This window comes from Gymnodraco acuticeps, unplaced genomic scaffold (genome assembly GCF_902827175.1).
Source record: "Gymnodraco acuticeps unplaced genomic scaffold, fGymAcu1.1, whole genome shotgun sequence".
Lineage (NCBI taxonomy): Eukaryota > Metazoa > Chordata > Actinopteri > Perciformes > Bathydraconidae > Gymnodraco > Gymnodraco acuticeps.
This window is the reverse complement of record NW_022990224.1, coordinates 2,128,416-2,155,688: the sequence shown is the minus strand read 5'-3', so window position 1 is coordinate 2,155,688 and position 27,273 is coordinate 2,128,416. Positions and strand designations below refer to the sequence as shown.

General features: G+C 41.2%; 1 protein-coding gene across 2 annotated transcripts; it reads left to right on the top strand.

Moving 5' to 3' along the window:
- The first annotated feature begins 14 nt into the window (after positions 1-14).
- On the top strand, positions 15-27,273 carry LOC117547864 (calcium-independent phospholipase A2-gamma-like). Of its 2 annotated transcripts, none has more exons than XM_034218752.1 (10): positions 15-105; positions 941-2,249; positions 3,273-3,422; positions 6,511-6,662; positions 7,096-7,190; positions 8,399-8,570; positions 9,832-9,889; positions 10,760-10,954; positions 22,397-22,592; positions 25,230-27,273. In XM_034218752.1, exons 2-10 carry the CDS (start codon positions 1,008-1,010, stop codon positions 25,505-25,507), a joined length of 2,538 nt encoding a protein of 845 aa, XP_034074643.1. In that variant the 5' UTR covers positions 15-105; positions 941-1,007; the 3' UTR covers positions 25,508-27,273. The 2 variants fall into 2 exon arrangements, with proteins under 2 accessions (XP_034074643.1, XP_034074642.1); XM_034218751.1 differs by lacking the exon at positions 15-105 and adding an exon at positions 489-630.

Below are 27,273 nucleotides of genomic sequence, written 5' to 3'. Positions count from 1 at the left end.
TCAATGCCGGTAATGTGGGACTGACCGATAGTGACCCTGAGGTTTGCAGCAACGACATGATGTTTAAAAACAGTCTAACTTACTGCTACTAGTAGTAGCTACTTGGTAAGTCTTACTATTTATATTTATCTATACATGCTATGATCTTGTAGTGGTTTGTTTAGGTATATGCTGCGATTACGTGATTATAACGTTTGTGGAAAAAGTAGTCACTACATTTCAAAGTATCTGCGTAGCGCTCCATTTGATTTTGTGTGTATCCCGCGTGTTAAGTAGAAGGGTGGGGTTCCATTTCTAGTTGTTGGTGGGAACTCCGCCTACCAGGGAGAAGTCCGGTGTACGCCATGGATGAATAAGAAGGTGTACGCCAGTAACACTTGAAAGTCTGCTACAGTAAAAGGTGGGGAGAATTCCTCAGCCAATCAACCGACGGCTTTTGAGCAAGTGGTAGACAGCCAATTGCAGAGCACATTACCTGTCACGTGATCCTTGTTTTTCTTTTGACTGACGTCCTACGAAATGTATCAGGTCGAATGACCGTTGTTATTCTGTGTTAACGTTAACGAACGATGGTAACTCAATGAGAATATTAAAGGATTTCTACCTTTATTGATACCGAGACATAATAAGGTATGTTTTGCTATGTTTAGTGTGACTTCTGTGGTTTATTTACGTGTTAGCTAGCGGAGCTAGCGGTGCTCACAGCTAACGTTAGTTGCTGATGTTAAACCATGTTATTCTTAGTTGAAGTTAAGTTAGCTATTGTGTCGTCCTCTCACTTAGGATAATTTAACGAAAATATTTTACTTGTAATTGAAACAAAACCACACCCAGGAGCAAGTTTTAGGAGCAGTTTCAGTAGCTTTATCCCACGTTATGCCATTCTCATCATTTTGTTTGTGACTGTTTTTCATTACTATTTGTTGTTGTTTCTCACCAGGTTAATGAAAGGGAGAGCATAGCCCTAATATTGCTTTGGATGGTACGAACACTTGTGACCTGAAAGAATGAGTCATAAATGGGCACCAAATACCTGGGTAAAAATAAGCAGAGCATTTCATTTGTGTCAAACACATGCCCGCAAGTCAGCAGCATCTCTTCCCTTGTGTGGCACCTCTCACTGCAGGGTTCATGTACAACAGCCTTATTGCTACAAGGTTGGCTATCTCAGCTGGAGGCACATCCATCACCTGAGGATCACTGGGCGTAAGGGATGGCTCTGTAAAGCTAACCAGGTTCGACAAAGGCTTGGACTCCACACCAGCACCTTGAATTTGAACACATCTGCCTCTCGGTGGTCTGCTGGTCTCAGCCAACACATGTCGCGGGTCAGGAACACACTGGACACAGTTTCTAAAGCTGTGAGTGGGAGGCATACAGAACTTCTCTCCAAAATTGCAAGACTCAAGCCTAATGCATTAAAGGGTGTAACCAAGGCTGAGGCAAGTGTTGAGTCAGCGCCCAAAGCTGAGGAGAGTGATGTCACGCTTACTCCAGCTCCTATTAATGTTGCTCCCACTTCGACATCCACTACACCCAAACCTATATGTAACCCATCACCTGCCAGTCCTTCTATTCCTACTTCTGCTGCTACATTTGATGCAAGTGCCACTACCTCAACCCGTCCACACAACTCTGACAAAGGGAATGTCACAGGCACAATCCTGACTGTGCCTACGGAGAAAAGGGTGAGACGTGTTGTTCCCACAGTCAAAGCCAGTCCTGCCAGGAAGCAAGAGGAGCTTAAACTTTCACCGGGTGAAGCTGAGATCAACAGCGCAACTTCCAAACAAACCACAGCACTTTTCCACCCCAGCACCTTCTCAGTAAACCTGGATGACACTTACAACTACCTGGCCCATCACATCAACACATACTTTGGCAGCAGTACAAACACTCAGGACAAGAAAAGGGACAATGTTGACATTTCCTCTGCTTCCTCTCAGGGTAGACAAACTAGAGACCTCATACCAGTGTTTGGTAAACCAGCCTATGCTGCTACAGTTATCCCACCTCCTAAGAAGGGTCTAGGACACTACCTGTCATACTCAGCTCCAACTGTACAAGCCTTTGTAGGAAGCTACATTGCTCCCCTGGTCCCACGGTTTAGGGCAGCAGACTCCAAAAGTGCTTCTGTGGAGGTAAAGAAGTCTGAGGAAGCACCGGTCAAACAGGTTGAGGCCACAGTTAGTAAGGAGAAGAAGTCTGCAGAGGAGAAAGCCAATAAACTTCTGCTTCAAAGGGAGAAGGTATGTCTACAAAAAGTTGTGTCTATGTTTGAGTGAAACATAATCAGATTGTTCTCAGTATCTGGTATGTTATAGGAGGGGGCCTACTGTTTAGTCTTTGACCAGAGCTATTGCTACTCTATACGTCCAAGGGTAATTCAGCGTGCTGACATGTGCCTGACTTCTTGGAAACTGTCTTGTCAAAAATAACTCCTTGTGGAGATAGAGGGCCCCAGAAGGTGTTTACGTTACAGGCCAAGCCATGCTTTCTTTGTGTAGAGCCATAAACACACCTGGCATTCAGTTAATGTCAAATCTGGATTGGGTATTGAAATGGGAACTTCTAATATGTTATGTTGGAGATAGCCGGAAAATGATTCATGTCCACTGGCTCATGTTATACAGATGAATGTCATGTGTTTTTTTTAGCTCAGTTCATGTTGTTAGGTGGGAAAATATGGTTAAAGACAAGCACACTGAAAAGGTACATGTCTGCTGACAGTATTTTATAAAGGTAACAGAACTTTACTGGCAGCTTTTTCATACTTTTGTTAATAAATTAACCAATTTGGATTTTAGGAACTGGTTCACCTTTAAGCTGTCGGGTTGCCCAAGATACTTTTTATAGATGTTGTAACCATAAATGTTATTATTACAATATAGAAATATGCTGCTCAAGCAATTATTGTTCTACACAAATATTTTATTGTATACAGTCAACATTATATATTCAAAGTATTTGAGTGGATTGGAGCTTAAAAGTTACTTTTCTGGGTCTGGCCCATGTCAAGCTCCGTTTGTCATAAACATGATGCCAGTCATATTGGGGATTGTAGTGTTTTTTATAGATATTGAAAATGTATTGATGTTCCAACTGCAAGTTCTCATATTTGTCAAGGGAGTTAAAAAAAAGTAAGGAATACAATGACAATAAGAACATACATTAGTAACTCAGTTATATACAAAATATAAATAGTCATCATTTCTTAATTTTGATCCCAGCTAATGCTTACTTGCTGGACCTAACTTGTTTTTTTCTCCTAGATCATTGCCAGGGTGAGTGTGGACAATCGAACTCGGGGTCTGGTTCAGGCTCTCCGCAGGGCTTCAGATGTAAGGGTCTACATCAACAGGGTGGAGGACCTCAGCTACCATCTCCTGGAGTTTCCAGATACCAGTGGCGTTGCAGTCAAGGTGAGGAATCAGAACCGGCTACAGTTATTGTATTTCTTTTGACAATCTGTAGCGTCTGTGTCTGAAGCTTCTCGCTACATGAAAAGCCCTTTTTATTTTTGGCTCATGATGCCAAGACGGTGTTCACAGCAGCGTATGTTTGAATCCTATATAATCATGTTATATTTGGCAGGAGTAGTTTAATAGCATTGACATGTAAACAATGTAGATAAAGGCTTGTGTTTGAGAATGTTCCCATGCCAGGCAAATGTCATGTTGTCAGCTGTGGAGGCAGGATACGTGTCGCTTTCTGTTTAATGTTGCCGCTCAGCAACTCCTGTACATGCAGATTACACACGGCAGCCTTTATTTAGTTCTCTGCCTATCTGTGAATGTGTCAGGAGCCTATACAGCGCTTATCTAATGCAGACCAAGGTCACTTGTATTGGTGTGAGTAGGTGTGTCTTATATGAAAGATCAAGCACAGTTTTAAGCCTAATATAAAGATGGAAACAAATTGTTTAATATCTTAGCAAATGGCAACAGAACTAAAGGCGACTCATGTGTTGACATTGTAGTTGTTGACTGAATTGAATTTGATCTCAATGTAATCAAATCAAATCAAGTTTTATTTATATAGCACGTTTAAAAGCGATTTTTGGTCGAGCCAAAGTGCTGTAGGCTACATGTAATAAAAACACATTACTACAATCACAATAAAAGACAATAATTATAAAAAATATAAAAAACTAAAACACAGGGAATAGTCAGGTGTCATTAGGGATGGGTATCGTTAAGGTTTTAATGGTACTACTACTTTTATCGATACCGCTTATCGGTCCGGTCTTTTAACGGTAGGGAGACCAGGGACAGTTGTAACACGGGTCGGTTGTAACACCTTCAATATCTCCAATCACAAACAAGCTAGAGTGATGAAACTCACTCTGCACATGCGCAGTTAGATGGTAAGATAGCTGAGAAAAAAAGGAGCCATGTTTGAATTTCTCGCGTAAGATATCAGCAAAAGTGTGTTTCTGAGGTAAAATATTAACTACAATTATATGATGTATTTTTTGGATACTGTCTTGAGTTCAAATGTCTAGGAATCCAAACTAGTATTATTAGAATCACTGTTTTGTAAGCTACAAATATAACTAGCTAAATATGGGTCAAGCTAGCAATCAGGCAGGTTCACAGGGGGTGGAAGCAAGACTGGTGGTCCTGGGACGGTTGTAACATGGCACATTTACAATGATGGCTCATTTGCTTGAATGATCAATTGTTCATTCAAGCATACAGTTGTATTGTTGATTGGTGTGCATTGTCCCTGTAAAAATAAACAGAATATAATACTGTACAGTAGGCCTAAAGTGTGTGTGTGTGTTTACAGTATGTCAAATGTCAGAAAGAGGAAGACAGACAGGGGAGTGCCACTTGCTCTGCTGCAGAGGGCCTCAAATGAAGTTGAGAAGGGCAAATCATTCAGGGAAGTGGCAAAGTCCCTGGATATATGCCATGTCACCCTGTACCGGTTCCATACAAAGAGGCTGAGGTTGGAGAGTCAGGGATCACAAACACCCCCAAGAGTAGGCTACTAGACACCAAAGAAGGTGTTCTCAACAGAGCAGGAGATGCTTTTGAGAGACTATCTGATGGAGGTAGCTGATTTATATTATGGTCTCAGCTCAAAGGAGGTAGGTCCACATAATTAAGGTAGAAGCACCTCTCAGAGAACAGTTTAATCCTTCACAGAGGATGATGCTGTGTGTGTTATCTGTTATCCTGTTCATTGCTCATTGTTTGTTGGAGGATGTGTGAAACCCCATTCAAATCTTGTTGCCTTAGAATTTGACAGCTTTCCCTATTTGTTGTCATGTAGTGTGAAAAAGGTAACCGTTATTAACATGTTACAACCGTGCCTGGCATGTGCTACAACTGTCCCTGTACACAAGGACAGTTGTAACAGTTGAGTTTAAAAAAACTAAAACATTTTCCAACCTGTACTTATTTCATAAAAACATCTTAAATACATTGTTTCAGTAGCTGACATATTGATAATGTATAATATAGCAAAATGGCTATCCTATTGTAAATGGTTTTTTACTTATTGGGGAAAAACCGAAAAAGTGTTGCAACTGTCCCTGGTCTCCCCTACTCTTATCGGTTCTTTTGGAGAAAAAAATAAGGTAAACTAACTAAATAAATTGTGAACAAAACTAACATTGCTTTTTATTTAAATTAAATACATAATATTTCACATCAAAAGGATCAACAGCGTTTTAACAAATCGTATTAAATAATCTGATGACAGAACTTTAACAAAATAAATAACTCCGTTACCTCTAATCATTAACCCATGTTTGTATAATGTAGTTAACTCCGTGTGTTGCTGCTAGCATACATAACACCTGACGTGGAAACGTTACTCGTGGACGGGGCTACAGAGCTACTAGAAAGACAGTCGAACCCGGTGCATTTCTCCGTCTGAATGTGGTACACTTTTGCTAAATGTTTAGACAAATTGCTCGTGTTACCGCCCTTACATGCTAAACTAGCATCGAGGTAACGAGCATCGAGACGGTTAAAGTTTAACCACACCTCGGAGCGCGTTCTCTCGGGTGTGATCAGCCTTAAGACTATTTAATAATGCGGTCACACCACATTTTTGCTCTGCTTATTTAAGTGAGGTTTTAATGTGCACTCATTTACCATTGGCAAATCATCCCATCTTCATTCTGATTAAACTATGACTCACAAACAGGCAACACTTGTTTATATCAAGCCAATTGGAGAGAGATATTGGTATTGACCCATCATTAAGGAAGCATTGATTGTTTTTGCCCTTGTTGACGTACCTGCATGCTGAAAGAAAACAAGTAGCAGAATAGGAGCAATGCCGGTTGACTGGTAATGAGAACATCTACATGAATAGGATGTATTATTAACTAGTCAAATACTCCAATATCTCCCACGGCTGACTCTATTTCACAATTTCAAACCCCACTTCCTTTTTGCCTTTCCATTTCTGCTCTGATCTCATCATGATGGACTGACCTCTTTTTTAGTTTTCAACTCCTGAGTGCCACGGTATGTTTTTTGTGTTTACCAGGAGAGGGTTATCCCTTGCCTGCTGCGTCTGAAGCAGGCCAGTGACCCGGGCCTGAGGGCAGCAGTCAGAGAAGCCCTCGCTCTGGTGGGCTACCACCAACCTGTGAAAGGTCGAGGAATAAGGATCCTGTCCATAGACGGAGGAGGATTAAGGTACAAGTTCGGCTCTTCTTCAGTTTCTTTCCTGTAAGCTATGAGTCACTGATATCAAGCTTTTGTGGAGTGGAACTGAATAGCATTTACTGCAGTGAAGGCCATGCTTTGAATGGCAGTTCACGTTTTCTATTAACAGTCTTACAATTCCATTTTTTCTCGAGAAACATTCAGTTAAATGGATACTGATTTATTGACTATTGGTCTTTGTTGTGCTAGTTTAAAACCAATCTGTGCCTCTCTCCTCCCACACACAAGAGATATGGGTAGATGTATACACACATTTTATTTTAATACCATTACATTGGTATGTGTAATAATCATATATACATTTTGATACAAAATATGAATTAATAATACAATCAATCAGCTGTATCTCTTTGTATTCATGTGTCTCTCTTGTGTTGATCTCTGTCTGACTTTGTACTTTCAGAGGACTTCTTGCACTTCAGACGTTACATAAGCTGGAAGCTCTGACCGGCAAACCCATTTACAAACTCTTTGACTATATTTGTGGCGTCAGCACAGGTGTGTCTTCCTTCTGTCCTACTTCTGTGCGGTGTGCGTGTGCTGGGATTATGAGCAGAGTGCTATAATGCCGGCTGGACTGGCAGCACTGATCACACCCTGACCCATTTGTTTCTCTGCTCTTGTTTTGACCTACATTTAAACACCAACGCTTCTCTAGATCTGTTCTCAATTCAGGCCTCAGATGACAGATTCAAATAGTTCAAATTCGTAAGGACATTATACAATTATATATGTCATACAATTGTAACGCTTCATTTGGTTTCAGAAATTGCCAATATATGGATTCACACTTTTTCCATGTATAACATACCACCACTAGAGGGTACTGTGCAGCCATTTTAAACTGTTCTTCTCCATCTGCTGCCTGGTTGTCTTCATTTCACAGCAGATTGAAAATATATTTGCACAACACTTTGGCTCTTTATCACTACCAGAAGTTTGTATTTGTCCCAAGTTGCTATCTGCCTTTTCACACTTAATCTCCACCAGTTGAAGCTACATTATGAATGTTGTCATAGCATAATGTAAACCTGCTATATTAAATGATGTTCAAACTGTTGAAACCCATCTGGGCCACATCTGGCGGGTTTGATCACCACAGGTTAACCCCATCTCTCCCCCTGAAAGCAATGTAGTGTCTTAGAAATCCTGTCAGAGAAACTTCATCATGAAAGGAAAGTTCATCTAATGATCTTCTTATGAATAGATCACCCACGAGAAGTGTTACTCTAGTCTAACAGATAATCAGGCAATTAGTGTAGCTTCAATTTCAGGCCTTGGGAGTACTAAAAGATCAACCTGTTTATTACTTTATTTAGTTCCCACTGGAGTAACTGAAGCTTTATACTTCCTGTTTAACAATGTATGCTGTAGTGCGCTTAGTTAAGAACTAGATTCAGGTTTATTGCAAAGTAGGTTTGGACGTACAATAAATCTGCTTTGGTAAATAAAGGTGCATGGATTATCACAGTTAGAGGAATTAAGTTGTAAAAGGGAGCAATTAAATAAATATTACTAAAACTATATATATATAAATGAAAAAAGTGTTTTAAAAAAATATGAATATACAAAAAGGGACAGAATAACAATACAAACAACACAGTGAAACAATATATATGTGTAGTATATCTGAATTTAAAGTTGACCAATCCTTCTCAGTCACTGACCCCCTTTAAATTATATTGTTTTGTGTTTTTCTTCCTCAGGTGCTATCTTAGGGTTCATGCTAGGAGTGTTCCAGATCCCACTGAACGAGTGTGATGATCTGTACCGGAAGTTGGGCTCAGATGTCTTCAAGCAGAATGTCATTGTTGGCACTGTGAAGATGGGCTGGAACCACGCTTTCTATGACAGTGAAGCCTGGGAGAACATCCTCAGGTCAGAGCCTACGTCTTTAAAGGCAGAGTAGCTCTTGTGCCTAGTTCAGTTCAAGCCATGTTAAAATGCCATGCAAGTTAAAGTGAACACACAGTGAATATGAAGTATAACATTAAAATTAGGAGGTAAATCAAAGTGACCATCACATCTGCTATTTATTTATGTCAAAATTATGTGTAATAATGAGTGATATTGTATGATAATGCATTTAAAAGCCTCACTGCATTGCCATTCAACAATAATGTATTTATTGCAGTATAACTGGCTGGTTGTAATCATTCTGAAAAATATTTGAAAGAATACCACTGCATGCTAAAATATGGTCAGCAGTCATTTAATGCATATATAGATTGTTTTAGATACAACATTTACTTCCCTTTTGAGTACAGTGGAATGGTCCTTTGAAAATAACAATGCCAATCACAAATGGCTCTCAAGCTAGCATGGGACAATTATGTACATTTTGTGTCACCATTATTCTGGCCAATCATCAAAATAAGGTTAAAAGGCACTAAAATGTAAAGGGATCCCTTAACCTTATATTTGACTCACATGACTTGACTCGAGTCACATATTTTTGGACTTGAGACTTGCTTGACTAACATTGATCAAAGACTTGACTTGACTTTGACTTGGTATTCATGACTTGAGGGTTATCATTTCAGCGCCCCACTCTCCATTGCTGTTTATGTTGAAAATAAAACTAAACTTTTCATAGCCACAATATTTTAACTGATTTAAATGCGGAAACTGAGGTTATTCATCAGCATTTCGTATGACTTGACTTGTGACTTGCTTGACCTGAGCAATGACTTGACTTGCTTGACTCTCACCGCAGTGACTTGGGACTTGCTTGAGACTTGTAGGTTAAGACTTGAGACTTGCTCATGACTTGCACATGTATGACTTACTCCCACCTCTGTATTTTTGTTAAGGAACAAGTATGTCTATTAATAGTGTGATACAAACAATCAAACGGTGTTAAATATCATCACAACCCTAACCGTTAATAAATAGAAGACATACAAAAATAGCAACATTGTATGAGTATTTTCATCTTGATAATATATATTTTTTAATTTTCACATTATTACCATAATAGCGAGCTACGCTCATACTATATCGTCCCATCCCTACCGTTACAGTAACTGATAAGCAGAAGGATTTTGTGAAGCTTGCAAAAAGAAGTGTCACATGTACTACTACCATCAAAAATTCACTAATCCCCAGAAATAAAATCTTCCTATCTTCCCTTCCACAGAGAGAAAATGGGCTCTCACCTTCTGGTGGAAACTTCAAGAAACCCCGAATGCCCCAAGGTGAGCCTTAGAAGATCTTTCTCTTTCTTCATCTTGTTCTGTTCAGGCTCCAACCAGTAAGCCTTTGGTCACCGAGCCTTTGGCACTGGGATATGAAAAAGAAAGCTCCCTTCTCTATCTCTATTGCTGACTTGCATACCTCTGCAATGACAAGTGGATGGAAATTACAACATAAAAAGACAGTGTGGATCAAGTAAACAGGATTTCATATGTCAGCAAACTCCTCTGAAGCTTGTAGAACTGGGATGATATTAAATTCATATGTCACAATATAGATCTTCAAATTACGCCTGCATTTTGTATCTGTTTGTAAAATGCTGCCTCATGCTTAAAGGTCACCTATTATGCAAAATCCACATCAACATCTACATGAACATGTGTCCCCTCTGCGTTAAGAGATTCTGAAAGTTTCAGGAAAAAAGATTCGCTCCCTTTTTTTGTCGTCCTGATCCATTTATATAAAAAACCTGTCTGAAAATGAGCTGATCAGATTTTGGCCACTTTATGATGTCATAACGATTTCTTGGCTTGTGTAACCATTAGCCAATCACCAACCAAGGCAACCCCCCCCCCCCTTGCCACCTGAACCTAGAGCACCATTGTGTTATTTTTAACCAAATATCTCTCAGAGGGGCGTGGGGAGTGGCTCCTTATTTTCATCTAAAGTAACAGACAGAGAATCAGCACTTTTGAAACAGGGCTGAAACAGAGGGGTTTATGGGATGCTACAATGATCTGTTTGATATTTGGAGCCAAACCCTTCGGAGACATGTTTTGTATCTGAGACCTGTAATATATTGATGAAAAACAGTATAATAGGAGACCTTTAAACAGAACGTCAAGCTGTATGTAATTTCCTCTACCTTTTAGGTGTCAGCGGTGAGCACCATTGTGAACCGAGGGACTCCTCTGAAGGCCTACGTGTTCAGGAACTACAACCTGCTGCCCGGGCTGCGCTCTCACTACCTGGGGGGGTGCCAGCACCAGCTGTGGCAGGCCATCCGCGCCTCATCAGCCGCCCCGGGGTACTTCCAGGAGTTCACTCTGGGAAATGATCTCCACCAGGTCAGTGTCACTCACAACTGTAACAGGGTAGTGGGTGCCACAGATTATAATGCATTTGGTGATTAAATAAAACATCAAATCTCTACGTCATCACTGTTAGATACAGAAGATGAGAAGTGATGTATGACTGAGTGTTTGAGCATTCACTTGATGCTTTTATTGAGGATGGTTGTCATGACCACACAAAATTCCTTGACAGATACAAGTCAAATCTGTCAGAGGTGAAAACATAATCTTTTCTTCAGAACTGGTGGGTTAGTTGGTTACAAGAGATCAATCCGAGACATGCATACAAACATTGCTTGCACACGTTTTAGAAGTCAATACAACATCAGATTCAGATCATCATCATCAGATCAACTTCAGATTTTGACCTCTGTTTTTGGCTTTTTACGTTATTGGAACAGTTTATGTATCACCAAGCTCAATGTTTCCAAATGTACTTAATTCATTGAGTCAAGAAGTGTCAAACCGAGCTTAGTCAATTTAGTCCAAATGCAAAATAAAGTCGTTGAGTTTGGGAAGACACCAAACAAAACAGCTTTTCTTTTCATGATCATGTTCAAAAGAACATAGTAAATGGTCAGGTCCCTAAAGTTCCCATGTGTTAATATGTACCGGCAAGCCATAAGTCCATTTTCCATTGTATTTACTTCAACTTGGTCTAATTTAGGGGGTATCTTCAGTATTGCGAAACACATATTTCTCTTTTGCAAAGATGTTGTTAGACAATGTTTTTGTTTCTTAAGCTTTTCCTGAATATTTGTATTCAATAAATGTACATTTGCACAACTCTTTGGTTAAGAGGCATGAACATATTGCACAAACAAGTCCTCTGTGTACCACAGTGCAGACCACTTAAAGACCTTTGCTTCACCTGTGAAATAGTGTGGAATATAATTAGTTAATTTGACCTGTGAAGACGTATGCAGTCCTCTGCTACAGTAATCCAGGGCTCATTATATGGCTGCAGGATTTAAATGCCCTTTACGCAGTCAGTGTTGACAGTGGAGAGTCTGAAGGATTTTGAGGCAGACTAATGAGAAAAATCCTCCGCACAGCAAGAGAGAGAGGGAGGAACTCCATTTCCGTCCTGTCAGGGCTTATTTCCAGTCAGTTACATCTTGACAGTAGATTGAGTCGCAGTGAGATGCACTTAAATCCGTCTCCACTAAACAGGTATGCATTAGCCATTAGAGACATAACAAACCACCACTGCACTCTACCGTTTGACTGATCAATTTCCAAGGCTACTCCGCCTGCCTTTACCTTTTCTGCAAGGCCTAAGTCAGAAGAGAGCACACTAGAAACGACAAACCACAGGATTAGAGGCATAGAATCATAGAAAGTGCCTTTTATGCTTTTTGGTTTCCCTTTCCTGTAGTGTGGTTTTTGTGCATGTAAATGGCTAACATCCCAAAGTTCACGAAAGAGGGAGTTTCTCTCCCACACACACCTCCGTGCCTGAAATGCCTCCATTGGACTCCTTTGTTTTCTTCCTTAACATAGTGACATGTAACACTTGCGCTTCTATTGGCTAGAACTCCAACACATTGTACGTGACGTCTAAGCGGTTAACCAATCACAACAATCAGTATCTTAAATAAATACCTTTTTGCATGTCAACATGTCACAGTAGAGGCACAAAATGCAAACGTAGCCTGAAAATGAGCATAATAGCCTAGGGCCTCTTTAAAAAAAGATTTCAGGAAAGTGCGTTGTGAAAAAAGAGATAAGAAAGCACAAAAGAACAATATTGCAAGTCACTACGCTCCACCTGTTTTATTATTCAGTCTAAGTAGCCTGTGTTTGACCTGTCACTTAAGGAATTCAATATCCCCTTCAAGCGAGATTCAAAACACCTACGGGGTGTAGAGACTGACGACTTAGACACGGCACACGTGAATGAGCATGTGTTTGCATCAAAGGTAATATCCCATGTCGGCACGCTCCCACACTCTTAATTGGAAACTGTGTTAGTTACATAGGTGAGGGGTGGGGGCTTCAGGGGGAGAGAATGAAAGAGACTATGTGATGAAAAGCCACCTGTAGTGGGAAGATTTCCCCAGCTTGTCGTCTAGCAGGTCTCCCCTTATACTCTGAGATGCATACATTAGCGCAGTGCAGCGTTTCCTTCATCACACACGATTGTTTGAGTGCCACATCTGCCTCGTTAGAATGAGACGACAGACAACGTTTTTATGGAACTGCTATTCCAAAATCTGTTAGCCGTTAGCAGGGAAACCTCAGACTGTGAGAGGATGAGACACCATCAGGAGCTAAATATGTTATACATTTGATGTGAAATGTTTCACTATAATTTCATATCTGCGATAAAGAAACTTCTGAATGACAAAATAAATGTGAAATGAGAGAAAGAGAGATCTGTCCTGATTTAGTAACACTTTTTGTTGCTTTGTTCTTGTTTTTCTCCGGCTAGAGAGTATTTTAGGAGGTGTTTTGCCTTGACTGGTAATTCCTGTGTAATTTGTGCTTTTGCTCGTTTGTTCCACTTTCTATCCTTTTGATTTCGTTAAAATGTTTTACTAATCAATCAATCAATGTTTATTTATTTAGCCCAATATCACAAATGTTACATTTGTCTCAGTGGACTTCACAGTGTGTACAGAATATCAGTATGACAATACGACACCCTCTGTCCTTAGACCCTCACATCGTACAAGGAAAAACTTCCAGAGAAAACCCACAGTTTAAAGGGAACATGGGAGAAACCTCAGGGAGAGCAACAGAGGAGGGATCCCTCTCCCAGGACGGACAGACGTGCAATAGATGCCGTGTGTAAATTGAAAAGATAATACATTTGCAACATAGGTAGTCCAAATGTTTGGAAATGCATGTGTGTATAATAGGAAGATGAATCCACGAGGATATCCATCCAGGACCTATGATCCAGGACCACAGCCACGACTCAAGATCCAGGGCTCGCGATGCAGGACACAGAACCGCAGGATCATCCATGACTCCGGATCCCGGCGTATATAGACACCGAAAAGAAAGAAATTTGGGGAAGCTGGGTTAATCGGAACATGAGAGTACACAGATATAGACAGAGAGAAGGAAGAAGTAAGATGTCCCCCGACAAACTAAGCCTATATCAGCAAAACTAGGGGCTGGATCTAATCAGCCCTAACTATAAGCTTTATCAAAAAGGAAGGTCTTAAGCGCACTCTTAAAAAACGGATAGGCTGTCTGCCGCCCGAACACAAACTGGAAGCTGATTCCACAAATGTGGAGCTTGATAAGAAAAGGCTCTGGCTCCCATTGTACTTTTAGAGACTCTAGGAACAACCAACAACCCTGCATTCTACTCATGTGTTCACCATGACTGAAGGTATTCTACTAGCATTTGTTTTGCTATGCTTTGCTTTTCCTAAAGATATTTGAACATCAAAACATCAATATGAGGCCTTGAACCAGTACATTTTGAAAAAAGTTGAGTTTGTTTATTATTTCATACATAACTCCCACTGGAGGTGAAGTTATGTAGAAAAAGTGCACCTTACAGTAATTGTGCTTCCTTAAAATATCTTTCAGTGAGCAGTCTTCGCATATTATTCTACCTCCACAGCTTTTCCTTCTATCAGTCATAGCTGAAAAACATGATTTCATGATTTAAGATCTTGTTTTGTTTATCAAAACATTTCACAACCAGAAAAGCAATGGAAAACTGTATATAGAGATGTAAATAAAACAACTTGCAGAAGCATCCATTGTGTCTTTAGCGGCACCAAGAGATATAAAGAGACTATTAGCTTTGTATTCGTTAAAACTCTGGACTGAACAGTGTCGTCTTGTGAAAGTCAAAGTAGAGCAGTTGTAATAACTTTCCTTCTAAAATACGTTTTCGCAGCACTGTCAGCCAATTTAATTTCCATGTGAACCTCGGCAGCTTCAGACGGCCACCCAGCCTGATGGCTTTCTTTATTGGCTACTTGAGCCACTGAAGCCAGCCATGAGTATAACATGCTGTCTGTGTGATGTCAGGATTCCCTAGAGAGAGAGTCATCTCGCTCTTTTCCACAAACGCCCACTGAGTTTTCCACTTAATTCAAGCCCTAAACAATCATCCTTTTGTACGGTGAGCGCAGGAGAGTCGCGGCGCCATGTGCTGAACGAATGCTGGAATTCACAAGCAGCGTTTCGAGAAGGTTGTGATTGTTTCGTTGATGTTTTTGTGATTCCGCAGGCTGTAAATGAAAACGTGCAATCATATCTTAAGATTCAAACTGGTAAACGCAGGGGAAAATGTGACTTGTCGCAAGACCTTTTGATGCAGAACAGTCACGGTGTTATCAAAGCCTCACACTTGCTACCACAGCCATGAAGAAGACGACTTAGTGAGGGGGAACAAGGGAAAGGAGCAACAAAATGAAGGAGAGATGAAGGGAGGGTGGTTCCACATTAAAGCTCCCTCAGTTATCTCTGCTTTAAAGAACACAGAAGAAGAAGAAGAAGACTCCCGACGTTTCACAATGGATGCCAGAGCATGCGTAGAATGGCGAGGAGGACCCAATGTTTACGCCTAGTTGCCATGGCGTCTCCTGAGTGGATGTGGAGGAATGGGAGCATGTTTTGTGCCCACCTCTGCCAGCATTTGATGGGAGGCATGGGATCAGTGGGCCACCACCTTCAGTGTGAGCTCTTGAGGGCTTTAACATGGCACAACGCTCAGCAGAAAGACTTCACACAGCCTTAAAATGGAGTAGGTCACATCGGCACTCCCTTATTTGTGTTGCTTATAAATGGCAGAGGGAGTGACACATAAAAGGGTCTCAGAATGTCTTGATTCTGTGTGAGAAAAAAGAGGAGAAAGAGCGTCTCACTTAATTGCCATTCAAGAAGACAACCTTTGGATCACCTTTTCTCTATTCCCTCTCTCTCTTGTAAAGGCCACTGGAGGCAAAGTTATTGCTCATAAATGACATGCTCGGCACCAAAGAGGAGGAGAGGTGGTGGATTCTGGGAGGTGACAGAGAGTATCAATCTAAGCTTTTAGCCTCTTCCTCATCCCAGTCTTCCCCTCCCGTGTGAAGCCCAAAGAGCTCGGCTGTTGGAGGATGAAGCTCAGACTTTGAGCCTTGCTGCAGACATTTCGCTCCTCCCAGAAAGACTCAGAATTGTTGTTCTTTTAGTATAAACAGTGATTCTCTCGTTGTCACTCTGACTGCTCTTTTTGTTCTGTTGTATTCATGTGTTTTCAGTCATGCACAAACATTGCCACACTTGGCCAGTCCCCTAATTATGTTGCCCACATCTTCCTCTGTCCCTAAACCTTTTGTATTCCCACAGTGCACCACACTTAGCAAGCTTCTCACTGCAGCAGCTCCCAATGAGATTCCTTGGTATAAATCACAGCTTTGAATCCTGCATTCAAATGCATTGATATGCAAGAGTGTGTGCACAGTCACCTCTCCTGTGTGCAGCAGGGAAATTAGCCTTACATTGTTCACTAGATGATGGACAGAAACATTATTCTTTCTAATATGAAGTTGTCAAATATACATTAAAGAGCCTCAAGGAAATCTAAACTGAGTAAATATGAGTGCGGTGTTCTGACTGCACCCATTTATATCAATGCAGGAATTGTCACAGTTTAATCTGAATGGCTACAGCCGACGGGGATGATTCATTGTTTCAATACTGGATGCACATGTGTGGGCATGTATTCACCGAATGTGTGGGAAAGCTAACCATGCACAGTAGATCTCAATTTCTTTGCCTGCCCGGGGCAAAGTTGGCACTCACACATGGGGCTCTCCTTTATTGACAGCTTGGGAAGATGACTTGAACCTCCATGTGACCCTATGGGACCTATAAAGCAGAGAAGAACCGATCGGTAATTGCATAATATGGCATGAAGACCTCTGACTCGACCTTAAGAGTCACCACACCGACTGTGTTGTCATTCTCATCTTCCCCGGTGACAATGGTATCCTTTGTGTGGATTGGATGCCATTCAAGCAATTCATTTTCTTCAATGAGCAGATTTATTTGACTGATTACACAGAGTGAGACACACTTTTCTTTTATGTGCAAACTGCAAGGATTGATTTGAAAGATTTGTGCAAAGTATTGAGAGTTTTTCATAGCCGCCTAATTATCTAGTTCATCGATTGAATGACCATCTCTGGGAAAACAGTGTGGTTATTGTCTCATAATCAGATGTCCTGGTCTTATGTAATGCTTCCCTAATTAATCACTTCAGAGAATGGAGCCTCGTTGGCAGGGCCTCATAATAAATCACGACAGAGCTCAGTGCCCCTCAGTCCAGCTCGGTCACTGAAGCCGAAGAAGAGCTCTTAATGACTACAGCTGCTCATTGGGACTGTGATGTGAACGCTTCCCCAGATGTATGTCGAAGGTTCACCTCATTTAGATTTGAGCAGGCACTCTGTTCCCTCCTGTGTTGGGGCCGCTCATTATGACCCTCACACAAGACGGCATTGAAGCCTTCCCTGGGTGAGAGAGGCCGGGAGAGACACAGAGGCACACGGTCTGAATGAAGAGGAAGAAGGTTGCTGTCCCACTTAATGGGAGCTGACATACACTGGTGCGTGAAATGACTTTTACGGATCCTGGCGATAGCACCTCTTTCCTATTCAAATCAGCACTCACTCTCCAAGACAGCTTAAACTGGCACAATGAAGATAAGCTCCCAAAAATTAATGATTGCGGGGCAATTTTCCAACAGCAATGCAAGGGGACCTCATACTCATGCATGTCTTAATTTTGTTTATTTATCATGACTCGTATCATCTCAGTAGTTTAATTTGACAACACGCTGCAAGAACGTTTCTTTTTAAAGCAATATTTCAGTTTAATTCGTCATCTCACGCCTAGACTACTGCAACTCCCTCCTGGCTGGTCTACCTGCATGTGCCATCCGACCTCTGCAGCTCATCCAGAATGCAGCGGCTCGTCTGGTCTTCAACCTTCCTAAATTCTCCCACACCACGCCGCTCCTCCGCTCCCTTCACTGGCTTCCGGTAACTGCTAGAATCCACTTCAAGACACTGGTACTTGCTTACCATACTGCGAATGGATCTGGCCCTTCCTACATCCAGGACATGGTTAAACCGTACACCCCAGCGCGTGCACTACGCTCTGCATCAGCCAAACGACTCGCTGCACCCTCGCTGCGAGGGGGACCCAAGTTCCCATCAGCAAAAACACGTGCGTTTGCTATCCTGGCTCCAAAATGGTGGAATGAGCTCCCCATTGACATCAGGACAGCAGATAGCTTACACATCTTCCGGCGCAGACTGAAAACTCATCTCTTTCGACTCCACTTCGAGCAATAAAATGACTAACAAAGCACTTATATACTAATAAAGGACTGGCTTATCTAAAGCCAGTTGAGTAGCACTTGAAATGTTTTGGCTCTAAGAAACCTGATGTACATATGATTCTGTTTTCTTCAAGTTTGTATCTTCTTGGTCGAATGCACTTATTGTAAGTCGCTTTGGATAAAAGCGTCAGCTCCATGTAATGTAATGTAATTGGCCAATAGGAAACATGTTCCCGAAGGTGTTCACATCCTAATGAGTTGAATAGATGCTTTATAGTAGCTACAGGAAAATGCGGAGCTGATTTGTGATTCAGCCATTAGAGCCTGAAGGGCAAAGGCGAGGCCAGAGGAACTGCGATCCTCTGGAGCATCAACAATCAGCCCCCGCCGGAATTAAGGAACGCTGTCAAAGGAAATCATTAAGCCTTTCAGGAAGACAGGATTCAAACACGACACACAGTTTACGTATAACTTCCGTCAGATGGTCTCCACTTTAAGGGATTGCTCTCTGAGGACATCAATTTGTTGAAATGTTCTTTTATTACCATTATTACAGCTATAAATCCACATAAATGGAAGTGACCTTTGTCTTGCGTCATGCTGCGTGTTTGACAGGCAGCTTGTGTTTGGTCATTTTCTATGCAAAGCTTATTTGCAGCTTGTCCTAAGTAGATCATTGTTTCTAAGTTAAATCTGTGTCCAAATATGCCTTGGCCTCATAAACCCCTTGTGTGAGAACGTGGCACCGGGCCAAGTGTGGAAATCTCAGCTTTAGCACTGCAGCTTCAGCATCTCAGTGTACGTTGAGACTAGTACGATTTCTTCATGACAGCTGTGGAAAGAGATGACGGATGCAAATTATCTTCTAAATTATTGATTCTTCGTAAAACTCCACCGACAAATAAAACCTACCTTCCAGTGGCACCACAAACTTCCTCACTGCCAACAAATATGACTTTTCTTACATTTCTCCACAACTCTTTGAAGTGCTCTAGCAGGTGCACTGTAATGGAGACAAGTTATTGCATTCAAGTCCCCGCTCACAGCAGCATTGTGCACTTGGCTTCTAACGTTACATGCCTTTGCTCTGTGTGCAAGGCCGGCCACTGTGCTTGTGATACTTGCCCCGAGCTATCGGCACAAAGAACCCGTGACTGGACCCAGACTGTTGCCATAATTGCCTCTGAGTTCATAAAATAGAGCCTCTGACAGGGTGTGAGTGATAAGAAAACGGCTTAGTTGTTTTGTTTCCAGCTGGGTTCGTCTGGTGTCTTCCACAGTCCAAGTCCCTCTAAGTCTTCGTTAGGATCAACTCCAATGCAGGCATTTTCTCCCTCTCCTGTGATTCATTTTTTGGTCTGCCAGACTCCCTACTGGTTCATAATGACGTGCTTTGGTCAAACAGCTGCCTCAGCAGTTCTCCTTGCTTTGTGGCCGAGTGAAACCCTCTTTGTGTGACTTCCATCTCAGCCTGTGAGCTGGGTGCTCTCTGAGGCTCACACAGGACGTTCATTAAATAACTTACTATAAGGTTTTAAATGATTCATGCAGTTAATTATCATACTATTACTTCTTTGAAATTATTGAAAGCTTCCTCTATCGGAAAGTGTCTCCCAGAGGGACTGGAAGTATTTCCCTTTGTAATTTTTCCCATTTATTCATTTTTGCGACGCTTGTAGGTCCAGACTAAAATGTTAGATATTTAGTTCAGACAGTCATGGTTCTGAGAGGGTGAATGTAGTAATTGTTTTTAGGGGTGCACCGAATGGGAAATTCTTGGCCGAAACCGATACCGAAAATAGGAAACAGTTGGCCGAAAACCGAATGCCGAAAGGCCGAAAATGATTAATAGAAATATATATATATATATATATATATATATATATAATGTATACATTTTTTACCAATGTTGTTCAGCTACCTGATTATGGAAATAGACATGATTATGGCAAAACTTAACTTAAATAATAATCACTATTATGGGTCCATAAAACATTTATTCAGCACTTTTGAATGCATACAGTACATTTATATATGTCATGTATTATTGCTAAAAAAACATTATATCGCAGTCTTAGTGTCGCCAACTCGTTTCTAATATGCAAAGACAACAAATGCGTCTATGATGTATTTTCGATCAGACGAGATCTCTCCCCCGTCTGTGTGCGAGGGGGCGGGGCAGTTTACACACACGCAGCTGCTACATGCAGCGGAGCGCACTGCGGAGATGGCGGAGAGAACGCGCTCCGAGGTGTGGTTCAACTTTACCTGTCTCGATGTGGAGAATACTTGTTACCATAAGTGCAATAAGAGTTTAGCATGTAAGCACGAGCAATTTGTCTAAACATTTAGCAAAAGTGCACCGCATGCAGACGGAGGAATGTACCGGGTTCGACCGTCTTTCTAGCAGCTCTGTAGCCCCATCCACGAGTAACGTTTCCACGTCAGGTGTTATGTATGCTAGCAGCAACACACGGAGTTAACTACATTATACAAACATGGGTTAATGATTAGAGGAAACTGAGTTATTTATTTTGTTAAAATTTCAGCTATTCTGTTTACAGTCTGTCATCAGATTATTTAATACGATTTGTTAAAGGCTCAGGGCAATCTCGATGACAAAGGTCAATGTCGTCTCCGCCCCCCCCCCCCCTGTGAGCCAGCCGCGAGCATGGTCGCCGCGTCTTTATTACGTCATCACAACAACACGTTAGGTTACCAACGTAAGCCTGTTCTGACATTCGGTGATATTTTTTCGGTGCTAACCCTTTCGGCCGAAAGCCGAAAGGGTATTTTTAACCATTTTCGGCCGATAATTTTCGGTGGCCGAATATTCGGTGCATCCCTAATTGTTTTAATACTTGGTCTTTTAATGTTTCAAACATTGGATAGGTTTTTATGAAAAAGAGAGAGATTCTAATAGCTACCGCTCTGGTAGCAGTACATTGGTTTATGACCAAATTCCTGCAACACTAAGGGCATTTTCCTCAGGCCAAACTGCACTTTGTGTCTGTGAGATGGTGAAGATGGTTAACATACCTTCTAAAAATCAGCATTTTTTTATTGTCATTGTGAGCATTTTAGCATGCTGACTGTAGCATTTAGCCAGAGACCACTGTTCCAATCCTAATCGATCAGTAAATCTTAACAGAGAAACACGCTTCTTTAGACTTAGATTTGTCTTTATTGGCCTGCTTTGCTGATTCCCTGGTATTTCTTGATGTAACACAACATTGTTCTAAGCATCTGCTATCATGGGAGCTATTATTTGATGCAGTGCCTCCAGTCTAAATACAACAGCCATCTCCCTTTGCAATTCTATGTTCCTGGTCTTTGGATTGATGATGCAATTCCTCAGTCAAGGTTCCCGGATGATTAGCAGACCTTTGCCTTTACACGGTATTCCCCATCACAACCTTAGCTTTGACACTACTGTGTGTGCTGAAAAGATGGGATGTTCCCTCCCCTCTCATCCCCAAGGCCCTATGTGTGTGCATCCATGTGACATATGCTGTCAGAGACACGTACCCACATTATTATATGCATTGACTCTAAGCAGTCTCTCGATCAAACATGCACATGCATACAGTCGTAAAAACAAGCAGTCTTCCTTCCAGTGTGTCCCAAGACAATTGGGGCCCTGCGGCTCCCACCCCCCAGCCTGGCCTCTTTAATGAGGACTGGCCCCTGTGTGTTTGATCCTGCTGCCAGCCCACAGCCCTGCGGCCCCTCAGCCTCATGCCTATTCAACAATCCCCACAGCCTCTCCAGTTACCCCCCCCACCACCACACCACCCCTCTGCCTCGGGTACACTATGGATCCAAAGCAAAAGCACTCCTGGGCGGTTGTTCGATATCAAAGCGAGTTTGACTGAAACTGAGGAAAAAGGAGGGGGAAAAAATGTAGCTCGATGCTTTGTACGTTTACAAGCAGCTCTGGAACTGCACATTGATTGGTTATTTTTGTATTGTCAAGGGTTCTTCTAAAACGTCATCTATTGACTAGTTAAAATCCATGAAGGTTTTTTGAGGTTTCAAATGCCAATGAATTGCTGACTGTGGTCCTGGCACAAACACATTCACAGTTTCTATGAGAATTCTCTAACATGGCACTTCTTGTGTTTTGTGCACAGGATGGAGGTCTGCTGATTAACAACCCCACAGCCCTGGCTATCCATGAGAGTAAGTGTTTGTGGCCCAACACGCCTCTGGAGTGTGTGGTCTCACTCGGTACGGGCCGCGCCTTTGATACTCCTGGCAAGGGCACCACCTCCACGAGCCTCAAGACCAAACTCAACAATATCATCAGCAGCGCCACAGACACTGAGGGTAAGGGACTGTTAATGGAATATGATAAAGGTGCATTATTGTCATTTAGAGTCGGTTTTTCTGACTTATTGGACTGTAAATGTACACATCATTCAAATGAACTGTATATTTGTTGGTTCTTTATCAATATAACGTGTATGTTTCTAATGTCGCTCGACAGTGGGTGGTAAACCTTGAAACTACTAAATAAACTTACTGTAATTTAGGGATATTCCACCAATTGTATAATCTCCTCTGTGGATATGAAGTTAGCTTTCATTTAGTTCATTTTTAAACAAATGTGTCTCATCCCCCTTCTGAGTAGTGGAAGTGTGATAATAAATATTCACATTCCCCCTTTTGATCCCAATTATTAACACTACAGCAAAAAGGGTTACATATTGTTGATTTGATTAACTATTAAAGAGGTCTGGCTCTCAACATTTCATTTGGGAGCATTTGAAGCAACAAATGCCAGCTGGCACAGTGTCAACAATGTCTGCTTATTTTTGTCCAACATGTGGAAACACTACTTAATATGCCCCAAAAATGATGACGCAACGTGCCAAATACAGACAAGCTGCGTCAACAAAGGCGCACACTGTTCAAAATATCAAACTTGCCAGCATGCATACCATCTATTTTGGCATTGGTTGCATTGCTGATTTAGTTACCTTCATTTCATTTTGTCTGCACATGAAGATTAAATGAATACAGACTATTATCAGAATGTACAAAGACTTAAATGAATTATGCCCTTTGTCTCTGTCTGTTCTGAGAGAAGGAGCTGGGCTTTGATGTGTAGCAAACACTGCACTGCAGCTTGACTTTGTTCTGGATACGTCCCATCCTGGCCCCCTGTAGTAGCCCCCTTCCGTCTCCTTATCACCTCTGGACATGGGCACCTCTGCTGAGACTAAATTTGGCTCGGTCCCCCCCCCTGTTGCTGCTCTGTGGTGCTGAGGGTGACCTAGATGCCTCTCTGCACTAGTTCCTTCTGTATTTGGGATTAAGCTCTACCCAGCTCTCCAACAGGCTTTGTTATTAAGAAGCAGCAGATTAGCAAGAGTGTTTATCGCATATTTACTTTTTTTCAAAAGCTTCCCTCCTGTCTCAGTGTTCACAAGCCTCCTGCTTTGTCATCGCTGTATCAGTAAAGCTTGTTGTTGTAAACACATAAGGCTGATCTAATACACAAAAACAAAGCTCCTGATGGAACTGGCTTGTTCTCATTCACAAACTCGATCATTCGAAAAATTAGATACTCCATAAGGTGGAGCTGCAGTCTAGACTTCCTGAACCATGGAACAAATATGTTTTATAATTCGAATCTCTGTGTTTCACAAAGTTATTTTTTGGCAATTTTAGTTTTTTGTGGAAACATGCAATACCTGTAAACTATTTGCTTACATATTGGGATGCTCAGAGTGTTATGAGCCTGCAAAATACATTCTAGCCTGTGGTTAAAGCCCATGGCAGTGAGCTTGTTGAACCCGATGCTCTGTAAATGAAAATGCAGGCTTTCTGCACATATCTGTTTGTGCTCTAAACTCAGTTATTGGAGTAGTAATTAAGTATCTAGAGTAGTTTTCCTGAAGTATAATAATAATAATTCTGAAGTCTGTTTGAATATTCTTACGACACAAAGCATGGCATTTTCTTCATAATACATTTCATCAGGATAAAATAACCTAGCATTAGAAGGTGACTCACCTGTTCACTATGTAAACTGATTTGTATTCAATATAACTTTAATTAATTAATACAAGTGTCAAATCTGTGATGTAAGTGTTTTAAACAGCTGTGGAAATTGAGAGACTGCTGCCAACAAGGTCATTTCTTTAGGCGACAGGGGAAATCAGAGTCTTTAACAGTTGTCACCTAGCTTGTTACGCTGATCAGTCTTGAGTTTCACACTGTGAGCTGAAAAGCAGGGACAAACTTTGGGTAGTACATTTAGAAAAACAGTGAATATAATTAGATAGAAAACATATTACATCTCTAGATTAGACAAATGATGTTGCGTCATTTCAGAATTTAGTAAATGCTTATCTTATTTTTACTTTTCAGAACATATTCTTTCAAAATGCAATAATGTAATACAGTACTTGGAGCAAATAAAATAAGCAAGTCAAGAAACAAAAGTCCATAAAACCCTCTCTATATAACCTTTTTAAATAAAATACTCAGTGTAGACTTATGCTCCTCAGACTGAAAGGCAGCTAGTTCTGACTGAATCTGTGTCTGAGCTTCTGCACTGCTGTGGGAACACAGACAGAAAAACAACCTCCGTCACCTTTATTGGATCCTTCAGGCATATTTACCCTGTTATTGCTTCTCGCAGCCTGTTAACATGCATTTGCATCTTGTTGATTTTAAACCTCTCAGACGTAGCATTTGAAAACCACCGTGACTGACAAGCCAGACATTTTCACTTGGTATTAGCTCGCCATCTCAGCCTTGAGTGATTACTCTGCAACACATGTAAAGCAGTCACAGACACGTTTTTACTTTCTCACTCGCTACAAAATATTTGAGTGTTTGTACATATTGAGACTATTAGGGACATAATCGTTTGTTTATCATTTTGGTCTCACTTTCAAATTGTATGTTTGTTTTTTCGTGTGAACTCACTCTCACCTCTCTTCCTCCCTCCAGAGGTTCACGTCATGCTTGATGCCTTCCTCCCTAACGGCACTTATTTCCGCTTCAACCCCTACATGAGTGAGGACATCTCGATGGATGAGAACCGGCAAGAGAAGCTCAATCTGCTGCAGGCTGAGGGCCTCCGTTATCTGGAGAGGAACGAGGAGAAGCTGAAGAAAGTTGCTCGCATCCTCACCCGGGAGAAAGGCTCCGTGCAGAAGATGACCGAGTGGGCCCAGCTCAGGGCTGACATGTACAACGGGGTGTCCTTTAAATCCTCCAAAGTGTAGATCCAACACAGGCCACCTTTACTTCACATGGAAACTCTTTGCCTAAAATAAGTCATAGTTCCATTATTGGTGTGTCAAAATCATTAAGATCTTCACCTGTATCTTTTCAGAACATATAAGTATGTGTCCAACATGCCCAACACTACTTTCCTCTTCTATCATACTTTTAGTTTAGTGTTTAAGGGATGCAATTTGCATGAAAATCAATCTGGTTGCCATTCTTGTTGGAAGCACTCAACTTATCACTGTGTTGCATTCAAGGACGTGTCAAATGACGTGGATTTGGGGGCTCCGGTGACAGGGATTCACTGTCAGCTTGCTAGCAAATGCGGCTTGTACATTTAAAGGTTGAGCTCAACCTTTTGGGAAAAAAGGCTGATCTGCTTTCTTGCCTGAATAATCTGCAACAAATTAGCTGGTAGCGATTTTCTCATTTAATGAGGATCACTACCAGCTAATTCTGTACGGTAAATATAAAGATATTTAGTGGTTGCTTAGTAAAAAGACTGAAAATGGATTGCATGTTCTCTCTAACTATTTATCATTTCTAGACTTTTTGCTAAACTAAGCTAACTAGCTTGTCTCTAGCTAACCTTTTCATAGAGATATGAGAATGGTATCAATCTTCCCATCTAACTTTTTTCAAGTAAATATTGCTCTATAAAAATAATGTACAAGTTCACAGTAGCCAGTAACAGACTGTTGAACCAAGTGATCCATTTTTAACCACTTGCTTTCTTTTATAAAGATTTGTTATGACCACCAGAATATCCTCCAAAAGTTGTTTTTTCAGAAAACGTGTAGATGGGATATATGTGGTATTGTGCAGTATTTGTCAAGCTAAGCTAGCAATCTGTAACACTGTAAAACTTAGATGTCAAGTATTTTTGTAAATGGTCAAATCAAGGCCAATTTGAACACTTATTGCTAGAGACATTTATCAGAATCTAAATGTGCACCTTTAACAATGCAGCTATTGATCAAATGTGTAATTGCATACTGTTTAAAGTAACATTGGTACATGTGGGCCTACTTTAAGCAATACAGTATTGTGTATCCTGTATGTAAATGCATGTTATATTTAAGATGTACGCACAAAGACAGTTTATATGGTTGAGAAATGCTAAGAAGTACGTTATACAGTATGTTGCAAAGATTTAGCCCAGTGTCTATAATGATGAATAAAATAGCAGATGTGTGTGTATATATATATATATATATATATAAGTATCCAACTGGAAGCTCGCTGTCAACAGGATGTACTTTTAAGTATTATTTTACACCCGGGTATTTTAGGTTAATTTGTTTCAAATGCTTTTATCATCGTGTGCTTGATTGTTTGGTTTTATGGATCCCCCACAGGCGATACGTCACATGTTCTGCTCTGTCGTCACTGTGCCCTCTTTCCCTTTGATGCCTCTTCTTCCTCCCTTTCTACCTTGAAGTGCTGTGTGTGTGCCCCCCACACTCACACTCTGCTGTACCATAACGTCTGTTTAAATCATGCAGGTCACAGCTGAGGGACTGCTTTAAACCCGATTGCTGCTTATTGATTTGTCATGGCTTAAAATCCTTTTCATGACATGTACAGCATAAAAAATCACTGCAGACATTCATGAGACCCTGGTCAAGTACTGTAAAACCGATGCAGCAATGTGTCGGTCACTCCCAGAGGACCTGAGGATGTTACCCAGATTAATATAATTCCACTGTTGATCCTGTGTAAAACAGTTTGAGAGAGTATGTAATTAAAACCCATCACTGAA

Excerpts from the sequence above, each read along its gene's own strand:
- LOC117547864 (XM_034218752.1), top strand. The coding sequence starts at position 1,008 with ATGAGTCATAAATGGGCACCAAATACCTGGGTAAAAATAAGCAGAGCA. Across the intron at positions 8,571-9,831 it reads GCCTGGGAGAACATCCTCAG|AGAGAAAATGGGCTCTCACC; the intron begins GTCAGAGCCTAC and ends TCCCTTCCACAG. Across the intron at positions 10,955-22,396 it reads TGGGAAATGATCTCCACCAG|GATGGAGGTCTGCTGATTAA; the intron begins GTCAGTGTCACT and ends TTTTGTGCACAG.